This window comes from Nansenia antarctica, assembly GCF_963989245.1.
Source record: "Nansenia antarctica genome assembly, chromosome: 2".
Taxonomy (NCBI): domain Eukaryota; kingdom Metazoa; phylum Chordata; class Actinopteri; order Argentiniformes; family Microstomatidae; genus Nansenia; species Nansenia antarctica.
Window position 1 is genome coordinate 677,172 of NC_137675.1, and position 15,700 is coordinate 692,871.

At 49.9% G+C, this 15,700-nt stretch overlaps 1 protein-coding gene across 1 annotated transcript in view; it reads right to left on the minus strand.

Moving 5' to 3' along the window:
• Nucleotides 1–1,326: 1,326 nt before the first annotated feature.
• The window catches only part of acot11a (acyl-CoA thioesterase 11a), a 23,974-nt gene continuing 9,600 nt past the window's right edge, over nucleotides 1,327–15,700 (minus strand). Inside the window, exons 5-16 of the mRNA XM_080524807.1 lie at nucleotides 13,485–13,586; nucleotides 11,372–11,507; nucleotides 11,063–11,210; nucleotides 10,356–10,475; nucleotides 9,902–10,040; nucleotides 9,588–9,643; nucleotides 8,381–8,447; nucleotides 7,489–7,572; nucleotides 7,040–7,176; nucleotides 5,261–5,440; nucleotides 4,507–4,633; nucleotides 1,327–2,237 (exon numbers count right to left, since the gene is read on the minus strand). Coding sequence (XP_080380933.1) covers nucleotides 2,004–2,237; nucleotides 4,507–4,633; nucleotides 5,261–5,440; nucleotides 7,040–7,176; nucleotides 7,489–7,572; nucleotides 8,381–8,447; nucleotides 9,588–9,643; nucleotides 9,902–10,040; nucleotides 10,356–10,475; nucleotides 11,063–11,210; nucleotides 11,372–11,507; nucleotides 13,485–13,586 — 1,530 coding nt within the window. The 3' untranslated portion in view covers nucleotides 1,327–2,003. The remainder of the gene's footprint in view (nucleotides 2,238–4,506; nucleotides 4,634–5,260; nucleotides 5,441–7,039; nucleotides 7,177–7,488; nucleotides 7,573–8,380; nucleotides 8,448–9,587; nucleotides 9,644–9,901; nucleotides 10,041–10,355; nucleotides 10,476–11,062; nucleotides 11,211–11,371; nucleotides 11,508–13,484; nucleotides 13,587–15,700) is intronic.

The following is a 15,700-nucleotide window of genomic DNA, read 5'->3' on the forward strand; positions in this document are numbered from 1 at the left end:
GCAAGCTGCCCACCGGGGACTGGGATCGAATCCCGGTCTCGCCAGACCCGGATATGGCCGGGGCTCACAGGGAGCGGCATATTGAGCGGCCGCTCCCAAGGGGGGTATAGTAACGCCCCCGTCTGGTACTGGAGTAACGGTGTCGGGCTCGAGGAGCCAGTCAGCTAGTCTGCCTGGCGATCTCCTCTGGGGCTGCCGGCCATGGGGTCGTGCGGCGGATCCTACGCAATAGGCAGGGGATAATTGGATGCTAGGTTGGGTGCAATTGGATACCAAATTGGGTGAAAAAGGGATAAAAAGAAAGAAAAAGAAAAAGAAAGTAAGCAAGTTGAAACGTTAGCAAATATAATTGCTGAGTGTTCTGACAGAGAAAGTCGGTTAAAATTCATTCGTTATTATCGTGACTAGAAAGTGTCTGACTATAGTTCCATAGTGTAAATAGTGTCAAAGAACTAGCAAGCTAGCTAGCTCAGAGGTGATTAGATGAGCTAGTCTCCTTGCACACTTGCCAGCTAAAGAGCTAACTGGAGGCACTTATTTGACTTAAAGTAGATATACTATCTTTCTTATTCTGCTAGAGTTGGGCTTCATGGTAATACCATAATGGCATATTTACAGTACATGGACAGTTGATTGAAGCATTGGAAATGTCTGTTTTTTATAGTTGGACATACAATTTTTTTTCAGGTGAGAGAGTAAAGTCAAAATGACATTATCTGACTGGATTGCCCACAGCAATCCAATATTCAATTATAATTATGTTATAAATTGATATGGATATTAGATTATAAATACTCTGGCTGTTTTGTTTACCTTTTGGTTGACAGCAAAAGGGAGAGAGGAGGATAGGGAGGGAGAGAAGGAGAGAGAGCAGGATGGTGTCAGCACACCAGAGAGAGAGAGAGCAAGAACCAGGTGAGAAAGTGGACAGGTAGTCAAGACCACATAAGTAAGTAGCCTTGAGAACCGATGGTTCTGGAGCCTAATGGCCCATAGGGCAGGAGCCTATCTCCTGTTTCCGTAGCGTGAGGCGGCTTAATGTACAAGTACACCCCTGGACATGACGCTGGTATGAGGCAGGGTCTTACCCCCTGGGGGGGGTCCATGCCACGGTCCATGCCACCCCCCCCAAGGCAGCAAACCTAGGGGAAACACTGCTATCTACTTCTCATGTTTGCTTTTATTCATTATTTTCTTACTATGCTCCTCTTGCAGTATTATAATAATGTATGTAAAGCACTTTGACTTGCCCCTGTTGTATGAAATGTGCTGTACTAATAAACCTGCCTTGCCTTAGAAGTAGATTCTCCTTCAGTGAGTTTTCATTTAGATTTATTATTTTTTATAAATTCAAAACAAAACAAATGTTTGACTTATTTCATATTCTTTTGTAAAATGTTTCAATTTACATCATTTCTGTAAAAAAAAATAAAAAGAAGAAAAATCAATATTCAATTAATAAAACTAATTGTATAACAGCAGTAGTGAATCAGTCTCTCAAATAAAAATGCAGATTTCTCACAGAACTAATAATAAAAATGCAGATTTCTCAGACCTTTGTGAGTCATGTCATAAACATGTCAGTAAAACATCGTCTGTATAAGGTTGAGTGCCACTTACTGTAATGTCGTAAACAATGACTACGCTGTATGGTTACCATGACTACCCTGTATGGTTACCATGACTACCCTGTATCATTACCAAATAAAGCCTGTTCAGAAGAACGTGACATCATTCATATCAACTGTCATACTATCCAGCAGTTACGATTCCAAACAAAAACAACAAGGTTAAAAACAATAGTTTGATCATTAGTGCTGATATTCTCTCTTCACCAGAGAACGGGTTAGAATCATCTAGAGAGGGGAGGGGCTAGAGAGGGGGAGGGGCTAGAGATGGGGGAGGAGTTAGAGAGGGGGAGGGGTTAGAGAGGGGTTACAGCTGGGTAGAGGGGGAGGGTTTAGAGAGGGGCTAGAGGGGGAGGGGCTAGAGAGGGGGAGGGGTTACAGCTGGGTAGAGCACAGGGCAGAGGCTAGCGGGTCCTGGGGGGCGGGGTCATCAGGCGTCAGGGGGGGGGCGGGGCCTCTGGGGGCGGGGTCAGAGGGGGGGCAGTCCTTGTTCCTCTGCAGGTATTGGCTGCAGGTGCAGAACGTCCGGTAGAAGACGGAGGAGAGGCCGGCGATGTCGGTGGAGATGTAGGGCAGAACCTCTGGACTGGCCTGGTTATAATAACACAGCTGTGGGGAGGGGGGGGGAGGAGGAGAGGAGGAGGGTTAGAGGTGGAGATGTAGGGCAGCACCTCTGGACTGGCCTGGTTATAATAACACAGCTAGGAGAGGAGGAGAGGAGAGGAGGAGAGGAGAGGAGGGTTAGAGGTGGAGATGTAGGGGAGTTTTTGGAGTGACTTTGTGTGAACCAATAATAAGAACCTGGGTTTGATCTGCGTTTAGCTGGAGGAAGTTCTTTGCCATCCAATCCTTCACAGCAGCCAGACAGTCAAATAAAACAACAACTTGTCGGTTTGATCTGGCTTAAATGAGATTGTGATAAGAGTGATAGGAGACCTCTTGGCTAATGATCATTCCTAGAGGAAGCAGGTAAAGTGCAAACTAAATAGGTCCCAGAACAGAACCCTGGGAACACCACAGGACAGAACCCTGGGAACACCACAGGACAGAACCCTGGGAACACCACAGAACAGAACCCTGGGAACACCACAGGACAGAACCCTGGGACACCACAGGACAGAACCCTGGGAACACCACAGGACAGAACCCTGGGGAACACCACAGGACAGAACCCTGGGACACCACAGGACAGAACCCTGGGGAACACCACAGGACAGAACCCTGGGGAACACCACAGGACAGAACCCTGGGAACACCACAGGACAGAACCCTGGGAACACCACAGGACAGAACCCTGGGGAACACCACAGGACAGAACCCTGGGAACACCACAGGACAGAACCCTGGGGAACACCACAGGACAGAACCCTGGGAACACCACAGGACAGAACCCTGGGACACCACAGGACAGAACCCTGGGAACACCACAGGACAGAACCCTGGGAACACCACAGGACAGAACCCTGGGAACACCACAGGACAGAACCCTGGGGAACACCACAGGACAGAACCCTGGGGAACACCACAGGACAGAACCCTGGGGAACACCACAGGACAGAACCCTGGGACACCACAGGACAGAACCCTGGGAACACCACAGGACAGAACCCTGGGAACACCACAGGACAGAACCCTGGGAACACCACAGGACAGAACCCTGGGAACACCACAGGACAGAACCCTGGGGAACACCACAGGACAGAACCCTGGGAACACCACAGGACAGAACCCTGGGGAACACCACAGGACAGAACCCTGGGAACACCACAGGACAGAACCCTGGGACACCACAGGACAGAACCCTGGGAACACCACAGGACAGAACCCTGGGAACACCACAGGACAGAACCCTGGGAACACCACAGGACAGAACCCTGGGGAACACCACAGGACAGAACCCTGGGAACACCACAGGACAGAACCCTGGGGAACACCACAGGACAGAACCCTGGGAACACCACAGGACAGAACCCTGGGAACACCACAGGACAGAACCCTGGGAACACCACAGGACAGAACCCTGGGAACACCACAGGACAGAACCCTGGGGAACACCACAGGACAGAACCCTGGGGAACACCACAGGACAGAACCCTGGGGAACACCACAGGACAGAACCCTGGGACACCACAGGACAGAACCCTGGGAACACCACAGGACAGAACCCTGGGAACACCACAGGACAGAACCCTGGGAACACCACAGGACAGAACCCTGGGGAACACCACAGGACAGAACCCTGGGGAACACCACAGGACAGAACCCTGGGGAACACCACAGGACAGAACCCTGGGGAACACCACAGGACAGAACCCTGGGGAACACCACAGGACAGAACCCTGGGGAACACCACAGGACAGAACCCTGGGAACACCACAGGACAGAACCCTGGGAACACCACAGGACAGAACCCTGGGGAACACCACAGGACAGAACCATGGGAACACCACAGGACAGAACAGCAGATTCAGATGTGAAAGGGCCGACAGACACAGAAAAAGAGGAAGACAGGAGGAGGAGAGGAAAGGACAGGGGGAGGAGGAGAGGAGAGGAGGAGAAGACAGGGGGAGGAGGAGAGGAGAGGAGAGGAGAGGAGGAGGAGGAGGTGGAGGAGGTGGAGGAGGAGGAGGAGGAGGAGGTGGAGGAGGAGGAGGAGAGGTGAAGGAGGAGGAGGTGGAGGAGGAGGAGGAGGAGGAGGTGGAGGTGGAGGAGGAGGAGGAGGAGGAGAGGTGAAGGAGGAGGAGGTGGAGGAGGAGGAGGAGGAGGAGGTGGAGGAGGAGGAGGAGGAGGAGGAGGTGGAGGAGGAGGAGGAGGGGGAGGAGGAGGAGAAGGAGGAGGAGGAGGAGGAGGAGGTGGAGGAGGAGGAGGAGGAGCCTACCCTGGAGCGTCTGTCCTCCAGCTGCAGGATGGTGAACCCGGCACACAGCACCTCCCCCCGGTGGAAGCCCTGGGCGGGGGGGTGGGTGGGCTGGGAGACGGAGCGCAGGGCGATCACGTACGGGTCCCTGGAGGGGACATACAGAGCAGAGGCAGGTTTATTATTGTACAGCACATCTCATACAACAGGACAATTCCTAGAACACTCCTTCAGAACCTAGAACACTCCTTCAGAACCTAGAACACTCCTTCAGAACCTAGAACACTCCTTTAGAACCTAGAACACTCCTTCAGAACCTAGAACACTCCTTCAGAACCTAGAACACTCCTTTAGAACCTAGAACACTCCTTCAGAACCTACCTAGAACACTCCCTCAGAACCTAGAACACTCCTTCAGAACCTAGAACACTCCTTTAGAACCTATAACACTCCTTTAGAACCTATAACACTCCTTCAGAACCTAGAACACGCCTTCAGAACCTAGAACACGCCTTCAGAACCTAGAATACTCCTTTAGGCAAGGCAGGTTTATTAGTACAGCACATGTCATACAACAGGGCCAATTCAAAGTGCTTTACATACATTATTAAAATACAGCAAGAGGAGCATAGTAAGAAAATAAAAACTACAATGAATAAAAGCAAATATAAGAAGTAAATAGATAAAACATTCAATAAGACAATAGTTAATGGTAAAAGACATTGATAGAAGTGTTTGTGTTTAATCATAACTGCTGCAGACCAGCCTGTCTCACCCGCTGTCACATGGTCTCCTGCGTGACGCTAGCAGGATGAAGTCCTGGGGCGTCCCTGGGCTCTGATTGGCTGAGAGGGCTGACCCCACCCCCACGCTGACCCCGCCCTGGCTGACCGAGGGCGTCACCACGCGATACAGGAAGTCGTCATCGTCCACCCGGCGAATCAGCTCGCAGCTCCTGTTCAGGAAATAACACATGTTGTTAACTCTGTGTTCTATGTAAATACAATGAATTATTATTACTATTATTATTATTATTAGTAGTAGTAGTATATTATTATGATATTATATTATTATATTATTATGATTGTATTATTATTATTATTATTATATTATGATTATGACTATGTGCTCATGTTGTCTGTTGTTAACTGTTGTTAAAACTGTTCTATGTAAATACAATGAATTATTATATTATTATTATTATAATATAAGATTATTATATTGTTATTATAATATTATTATATTATTATTATAATATTATTATTATTATTATATATTATATATACGTGTAGTGTGGGTTATATACAGGGGTGCACATAACTGGTGCGCCAGTGCGCATGCGTCGCCAAAATGCATGCTGCGCGGCAGATCAGCGGCATGAAGGCGCTTTTGCGCACCAACAGCTGGGTCCAAGCCCCACCAAGTAAGTAACTATTTGCCGTCACCTCAGCCGAAGGTGCGACGAGTAATCCATCACGACGACCACGGCGACTCCCCTCACGAAAACATTCGGAAAGTATCGTAACTCGTACTTTCATTCCGCGTATCGCGTATCGCACGGTTATCACGCCGACACGTGAAAAGTCAGTCCCGAACGACTCGTCGCTAAAAGGAAAAACAACACCAAGGGACTTCACGTTTCTTTTCTCTGAAGCTTTCAAACGTTCAGACGTTTGTTTTACAGCTTCATTATCGCACCTAGACCCCTGACCCAGGGAATATGGTTGGGAATTCTATTATAAAAAAGAAGAAAAAAAAGTCTTTGTTGCACAATCAAAATAACGAGCTATTTAAAGTGATGGCCTGCCCTACAACATCCTCTACCATGGTTGAAATTGAGGACAGTGATAACTTACAGCAGTCAAGAGAGCAGTGATGATGAAGTAAATGCTTAGGCTGTAACTTTTTGTTGAAAAGTTGATTTCAGTGTTTACAGAACAGATCAGTGCTTAAAGAGATGTCAGTTGATTTCATTGTGTTTAAAGGAGTCTAACAGACTTTCATGCTTAAAGAGCAGTCATTTGATTTTGCATTTGTTTATTTTGTTTTGCACACAATCATTTGTTCGTTCATCTTTATTTATGAATAAATGTCGTTTTGCTAATATAAGTTATCCATGTATCCCTTTTTCATCCATCCTGTGGGACGGGTCGTGACTCGCGAGCTCGGGGAGCACCAAGCAGCATCCCTAGGTGCTCCTCTGAGCACTGGCCCCAAAAAGTTATGTGCACCCCTGGTTATATATTATAGTATATAGTATAGTATATATTACGCATAGTGTGTATTATATATACAGTATATACAGTATATATATTATATACGTGTAGTGTGTATTATATATATACAGTATATATATATATAGTATATAGTACGTGTAGTGAGGGTTATATATTATAGTATATATATATAGTATATAGTACGTGTAGTGAGGGTTATATATTATAGTATATATATAGTATATAGTATGTGTAGTGAGGGTTATATAGTATAGTATATATAGTATATAGTACGTGTAGTGAGGGTTATATAGTATAGTATATATAGTATATAGTACGTGTAGTGAGGGTCCCACTCGGTGCGCCTGCTGAGGTCAGACAGGAGGCTGAAGGCCGTCTGGGCAGGAAGCTCCGCCTCCTCTGACATCACCATGAAGCTCAGAACCTCCTTCTGCTCCAGGGTGGACAGACGCACCTGACACACGCGCGCACACACACACACACACACACACACACACACACACACACACACACACACACACACCCAGGAACACCAAAATAACACACTGGTACTAATAATATGATAATCAGAGGTCAAAGTTAGGGTTGTTATTAATAATCAGAGGTCAAAGGTCAGGGTTGTTATTAATAATCAGAGGTCAAAGGTCAGGGTTGATATTAATAATCAGAGGTCAAAGGTCAGGGTTGTTATTAATAATCAGAGGTCAAAGGTCAGGGTTGATATTAATAATCAGAGGTCAAAGGTTAAAGGTCAGGGTTAACAGACCTTGTTCTTCTCAGAGTTCAACACCCAGCTGTTGTTGGCGGCCAGCATCTTCAGAGCACAGACATTGTTGTAGCTCAGATACACCTGCAGACAGACAGGTAGAGAGACAGACAGGTAGAGAGACAGACAGGCAGAGAGACAGAGAGACAGGTAGAGACACAGACAGACAGACAGGTAGAGAGACAGACAGACAGGCAGACAGACAGACAGACAGAGAGACAGACAGGCAGACAGACAGACAGAGAGACAGAGAGACAGACAGGCAGGTAGAGAGACAGGTAGAGACACAGACAGACAGACAGGTAGAGAGACAGACAGACAGGTAGAGACAGGTATAGAGACACAGACAGACAGACAGGTAGAGAGACAGACAGACAGGTAGAGAGACAGACAGGTAGAGACACAGACAGGCAGACAGACAGACAGACAGGTAGAGAGACAGACAGACAGACAGGTAGAGAGACAGACAGACAGACAGGTAGAGAGACAGACAGACAGACAGGTAGAGAGACAGACAGACAGACAGGTAGAGAGACAGACAGACAGACAGGCAGAGAGACAGACAGGTAGAGAGACAGACAGGTAGAGAGACTAGGGGTCCGGGTCTAGGGGTCAGGGACTAGAGGTCAGGGTCTAGGGGTCAGGGTCTAGGGGTCAGGGTCTAGGGGTCAGGGTCTAGGGGTCAGGGACTAGGGGTCAGGGACTAGGGGTCAGGGTCTAGGGGTCAGGGACTAGGGGTCAGGGACTAGGGGTCAGGGTCTAGGGGTCAGGGTCTAGGGGTCAGGGTCTAGGGGTCAGGGACTAGGGGTCAGGGACTAGGGGTCAGGGACTAGGGGTCAGGGTCTAGGGGTCAGGGTCTAGAGAGACTACCTGGTTGCTAGGGGTCTGTTACCTGGTTGCTAGGGTCCCAGGGCACAGACAGCGGAACCTCCGTCTGCTTGCAGGAAATGATGTACTTCCTGTTAGTGATGACATCATACACATTCAGATTCAGATTCAGATTACGTTTATTGCCATTATGCTTGACACATATAGGAATTTGTTTTGGCATTTACAGAAGGTGCATTTATGCTTTTTTCACATATACACATGAACAAAACAAGTACAAATACAAATGCAAAAACAGGACAACACAGGACAGACAGTGCATGGATAGTGCTGTATATAAAGTGCAGTGCAGAGTTATTCAAGGTCCAGTGCATGTTCAGTCCTGGGCAGACTTGGAGGCGGGGGGGAGGGGGAAGCCAGAGTCATTAGCCTGGCGGCTGAGGGGAAGAAACTGAGCCTGTGGCGGGCCTTTAATGTCTTAGGCAGCCGCAACCTTCTTCCAGAGGGAAGCAGGGTGAGGAGGCCGTGGCCGGGGTGGAAGGGGTCGGCCATGATCTTCCTTGCCCTCCTCAGAGCCCTGGTGTCATGCAGGGAGTTGAGGGAGGGCAAGGGACAGCCGATCACCCTCTCTGCTGAACGTATCACCCGCTGCAACTTGGCCTTGTCCTTGGTCGTTGCAGCAGGGAACCAGGTGATGATGGAGTGGGTGAGGATGGACTCTATGATGGCCGTGTAAAACTGGACCATCATGGACCTCGGCAGCCTGAATTTCCTCAGCTGCCGGAGGAAGAACATGGTCTTCTGGGCCTTCTTCGTGAGGGCCTCGGTGTTCCGCTCCCACTTAAGGTCCCGGGAGATGGTCATGCCTAGAAAGCGGCATGACTCCACGGAGGCCACCGGGGTACCTCCCAGCGTGATGGGAGGGGGCAGGGCTGCTTTCCTACGGAAGTCCACCACCATCTCCACTGTTTTTTGAGCATTTAGCTCCAGATTGTTAAAACTGCACCAGCTCTGCAGCCCCTCGATCTCACCCCTGTAGGCAGATTCGTCCCCCCTTGAGATGAGGCCCACCATGATGATAATAGTGGTGACATCATAATGATGACATCATAAATGGCTGACTTCTAATAGATTGGATGTTTTTAAGTCCCTCCCCAGACTCCTCCATCTACAACCTGCTGTCTGAAGCCTCAGAGAGTTGTTCTGATCTCTCCATGGTGACACCGTGTGTGTGTGTGTGTGTGTGTGTGTGTGTGTGTGTGTCTCCTCACCTGTCCAGACGGATCTTCCTCCTGGCGATCGCCTCTTGGTAACGCCTCCTACCGTCCTGACAGACAGACAGACAGACAGACAGACAGGCAGACAGACAGGCAGACAGACAGGCAGAGAGACAGACAGATCAGACCAGCCCAGCCTCCCCTGGTGTTCTACCTCCCCCAGCCTCCCCTGGTGTTCTACCTCCCCCAGCCTCCCCTGGTGTTCTACCTCCCCCAGCCTCCCCTGGTGTTCTACCTCCCCCAGCCTCCCCTGGTGTTCTACCTCCCCCAGCCTCCCCTGGTGTTCTACCTCCCCCAGCCTCTCTTACCAGGGGTTCGGGTCGTATCTGTGGCAACGTGCAGGGTCGGCCCTCCTGGTCCAGAACCTCGAAGGTCATGAAGGCGGAGTTAATGTGTCTGAGAGGCTCCTCCCCCTGGTACGCCTCCGCACACACACCCACCTCCATGCTGCCGCACACACACACACACACACACACACACACACACACACACACAGTGTATAATATGAGCTGTGCTGGTATGTGTGCTGCCGCTGTGTCTAGACTGTCAGACTGGATGTCGTCATGTGACCAGTGACCACCTGTGTATGAAGGCGTGGTCTCTCACACACACACACACACACACACACACACACACACACTCCTACCTGTGTATGAAGGCGTGGTCTCACACACACACACACACACACACACACACACACACACTCCTACCTGTGTTTGAAGGCGTGGCTGACTACCTGTGTTTGAAGGCGTGGCTGACTACCTGTGTTTGAAGGCGTGGTTGACGATGGCTCGCAGCACCAGCCTGTCGCCCACCTGGGCCGGACCTCTGAACACGAACATGTCTATGGTCCTCAGGGTGGGGTGGGCCTGGCACAGACGACTGGGGGGGGGGGGGGGGGGGGGAGGAGAAGGGAGGGGAGGGGAGGAGAAGGGAAGGGGGGGAGGGGAGGGGAGGGGAGGGGGGGGGGGAGGGGAGGGGAGGAGAAGGGAGGGGAGGGGAGGAGAAGAGAAGGGAGGGGAGGGGAGGAGAAGGGAAGGGGGGGGAGGGGAGGAGAAGGGAGGGGAGGGGAGGAGAAGGGAAAGGGGGGGAGGGGAGGAGAAGGGAGGGGAGGGGAGGAGAAGGGAGGGGAGGGGAGGAGAAGGGAAGGGGGGGAGGGGAGGGGAGGGGAGGGGAGGGGGGGGGAGTGGAGGGGAAGTTTTGTGTCATCCAGGCGTTTATTTGTTCAATACAATTACAGAGATTGTAGATGGGACTATAGTCGTCAGGTGAGAGGGCTATGTGATTTGAGTGTCATCTGCATAGTTGTGGTAGGAGATTTTGTTGTTTTTGATGATGTGTCCCAATGGAAGCATGTAGAGACTGAATAGAAGGGGGCCAAGGATTGACCCTTGAGGAAGCCCACATGTCATTTTAATTTGGTCGGACATGGTGTGTGTGTGTGTGTGTGTGTGTGTGTGTGTGTGTACCTAGCAGCGATGGTGGCGACATTCTCCATCCAGGCCATGATCTGCCCCCCGAAGGCCTGGGTCTGGTGGTTGGCGTGGGGGGGCAGGACCAGCTCCACGCTCTCCACCCTGGTGCTGCCTGCTGGGACCCCCCCACACACCTCCCCCACTGCACACACACACACACACACACACACACACACACACACACACACACACACACACACACACAGAGACACACACACACAGAGACACACACACATAGTAAATACAAACACACTGCCTGATATGTTCTGATTGTGATGGGGGGTTGTTGCCGTGGTGACTGACCGTCCTCCACGGGCCTATGGGAGAGCAGCGTCTTCATGATGTCATCGTGCAGCAGCCTCATCCTGCGCCGCTCTGCCGCCACGCTGTGACACGCCCTGTCAGCCTGGGACACGGGCTGCACCGCACGCAGCTGCACCTACACACACGCACACACACACACACACACACACACACACACACACACACACACACACACCCTGTCAGCCTGGGAGAGAGGCTGCACCGCACGCAGCTGCACCTACACACAAAACACGGTGCAGCAGCTTTCAGTCACGCTGCTGCATGCTCCTGGAACAAACTCCCTGACCAGGCCCAAACCGCAGCAGTTATGATTAAAAACAAACACTTCTATCAATGTATTTTATCCATTAACTATTGTCTTATTAAATGTTTTATCTATTTACTTCTTATATTTGCTTTTATTCATTCATTTATTTTCTTACTATGCTCCTCTTGCTGTATTTAATAATGTATGTAAAGCACTTTGAATTGCCCTGTTGTATGAAATGTGCTGTACAAATAAACCTGCCTTGCCTTGCCTTGCCTAACACACACACACACACACACACACACACACACACACACACACACACACACACAGACAGACAGACGGATGCACAATGACTATGGGCTTAAAGTGCAGACTCTCAGCTTTAGGGTAAGGGTATTCACATCCAAATTGAAGGAAGGGTTTAGGAATTACAGCTCTTTAATATGTAGCTACCTCTTTTTCAAGGGACCAAAAGTAATTGGACAATTGACTCAAAAGCTGTTTCATGGGCCAGTGTGGGCTATTCCTTCATTATTTCTTTATCAATTAAGCAGGTAAAAGGTCTGAGTTGATTCCAAGTGTGGCATTTGCATTTGGAAGCTGTTGCTTCATGCGGTCAACAGAGCTCTCAATGCAAGTGAAACAGGCCGTCCTTAGGCTGCAAAAACAAACAAACAAATCCATCAGAGAGATAGTGGGAACATTAGGAGTGGCCAAAATCAACAGTTTGGTACATTCTGAGAAAAAAAGAACTCACTGGTGAGCTCGGCACCACAAAAAGGTCGATCTCAGGATCCTTTCCATGGTAAAGAAAAACCCCTTCACAACATCCAGCCAAGTGAAGAACAGTGTCCAGGAGGTAGGCAGATCATTATCCAAGTGTTCCATAAAGGGAAGACTTCACATGAACAAATACAGAGGGTCCAACACAAGGTGGTGATAAAAGACTCTAGAATAGAAAGGCCAGATTCGACTTTGCCAAAAAACATCTAAATAGCCAGCCCTGTTCTGGAACAGCATTCTTTGGAGAAGGCTTGGAACGGCTCATGATCTGAAGCATATGATTGATTGATGTGACAGACGGATGAATTCTGAAGTGTTTAGGGATATTCTGTCTGCTCAGATTCAGACAAATTCAGCAAAGTTGATTGGACGGCGCTTCAAAATACAGATGGACAATGACCCAAAACATACTGACCCAAAACATACTGCGTAAGCAACCCAGGAGTCTTTTTACGGCAAAGAAGTGGAATATTCTGCAATGGCCAGAGTCAATCACCTGATCTCAACCTGATCAAGCAGTTCACTGCATTTCACTTGCTGAAGACAAAACTAAAGGCAGAAAGACCCACGAACAAACAACAACTGAAGACAGACACACACACACACACACACACACACACACACACAGAGAGGCGGAAGGTTGTGTCTCAGGAGGTAGAGGCTGTGTCTCAGGAGGTAGAGGCTGTGTCTCAGGAGGTAGAGGCTGTGTCTCAGGAGGTAGAGGCTGTGTCTCAGGAGGTAGAGGTGGCATCTAATGATCGCAACGTCGGCAGATCGGCGGTTCGAGCCCCGGCTGGCCACATGTCGAGGTGTCCTTGGGCAAGACACTGAACCCAAAATTGCTCCCAGTGAGCGGGCCGGCGCCTTGCATGGTAACTTGGCCGCCATTGGTGTGTGAATGTGTGTGTGAATGGGTGAATGAGAGGCCGTTGTAAAACGCTTTGGAATAAGGAGCTATATAAGTCAGTCTGTTTACACCCCCCACACACACACAAACACACACACACACACACACACTCACACACCCACACACACACACACACACACCCCCCTCCTCACCTTGCCTGTCTTGGGCCGCCGGGCCACAAACGTAGCGAAGGCGTGGCAGACCCTCCACCTCCTCCCGCTGAACAAGTCCTCACAGCCCACCACGATGTCCACCTGCACACACACACACACACACACACATACATACACACACACACACACACACTCACACACACACACCATACACACCATACACACACACACACACACCATACACACACACACACACACACACACACACACATTTGAATACTTTATTTGGTTCCACAAATTATATTATACAAACAGGGAATCAAATATTTCGGGGCTAAGCAGCACTGAACACTCAAGGGTACACATAACACCTCCTTCTCCACACGGCCAAGCTGCCAATAATAGCTGAGACAGAGCAAAATTTGGCAACCTGTTTGGCCTTTCTTTTAGACATTGCAGCAATTCTCAGACCGCTCATGGTGCATTTATATACATGGCCCAGACTTCCAAATACAAGTATGCTGAATTTGCACTTGTACCCAAAGCTGGTTATCGTACCAAGCAGTGGTTGGTATTTGATATACTTGTCCTGGAAAGTCTGGTCCATGTACAGGTCAAAGGGGCAGCCTTCTTCTACAATCAGCACCTCCTTGTGGCCGGTGTCAACAAAGACAACATCAGGTGTATTTGGGATGTTGGCAAAAACATCATTGGCAAAACCAAACCACTCTGGTAACACTCTGGCATGCTTGTACATAGCAGCGCTAGATGGTAAGATGTTTTGTACTGTATCAGACACGATGTCCACAATACGGTCATGACGAGCTATCCATTTGTTATGTGTGCAATGGACTCTAGGTGTTGTGAATCCTGATGGTTTAAACAGAATGGACTGTGAGTGTGGGGATACCAGGTGGACAGATTGTACTTGGTCGGTAATACCTGCAGTCTTGCTTTGATGGTGAATTTCAGAACATCCTCACCAACAGCGACGTTCTTAAACACTGAGTGTGAGACTGAGTGGTCAGCGAACTCCAAACAAGCTAGCTTTCCCTGTAGTCTGAGTCCACACCAGTGCTGCCTGATCTCAGACTGCTTCAGGCTGAGCAGAACCCTCCTTGCAGAGTCTCTGTGCAGTCCGACAGTCTCTTCCTGCGGTGTTGTGATGTCGGCCTTCACAATCACACAGGGGTCTGTGATCACCTCATCAGAGACAGGGACTTCAGTCTGTGTGTTAAGTTCTGTCCATCTTAGCTGAACTCCAGTCTGGTTGCAGAGGTCATTGAGATCCGGCCAGTCAGACCAGACCCCGAAGCCCTTGGCCTGGGAATCCAGTTTCCCAGAGTCTTTCCTCCTGAAGCCGAGGAAGTCGTTCTGGTGTGCGCTGGCCAGGGGGATCTTCCTTCTGCGTAGATCCAGCAGGAGAGAGGCCCTGGCCATTTCTCTAACGGTGGCATCGTCATTGTTAAGCATGTGGAGCAGGTGGGCTAGCCTGGTGGCTATGTAGGCCCACTCGACATTGGGGACTCCCAGCCCTCCCTCTCCACATGGGAGAAAGATCATGCCCCGTGTGGAGTGTGTGTTGAGGCCCACCCACTTTCTGACCAGCTGGACAGTTCTGTTCGTCATCTCTCTCAGTGCCTTGAGAGGGATGTGCACATTGGCGAAGAGGTGTTGGATTTTGGCCAGAGCCACCTCTCTCACAGCCTGGAGCTTCATGAGGATGGGGAGGGGGGACAAGTCAATCAGGTGGAGACGATGGAGAAACTCTGTAGTGAGCTCCTCGACCTACTCGCTCCACTCGCCAGCGATGTTAAACCTGTGGCCAAGGTATGGGTAGGTCTCATTGCGGGAATACACCCTGATGGGTTGGCCCATTACAAGAAAGGTGGGGGGCTTGTCGTTCTTGGCCTTATACCAGCGGTTGCCTCCACTGCGGCGCTCATGGAGTACGGCACACTTGGCTTGCTTCACCTCCAGCCCTGACCATTGGAGGAACTCATCAGTGCGTGCCAGCATGTTGGTGATGACATCCTCCTGTCGTGATGACACCTGCACGTCGTCCGCGTATCCCTGCACAGGATTTGGGGATCGGACATGCAGAGGAGCGCACTGGTAAATCCACTTCATCCATTGGTTGAGTGCTAAGATGAAGTTCACGGCACTCCAGGGACAGCCAGTTTTTATTCCCACCTTCAGTGCAATCGGCTCTGTGAGCTGCTGCCCACAGATAACTTGGAGAAATGAGCCTTGGT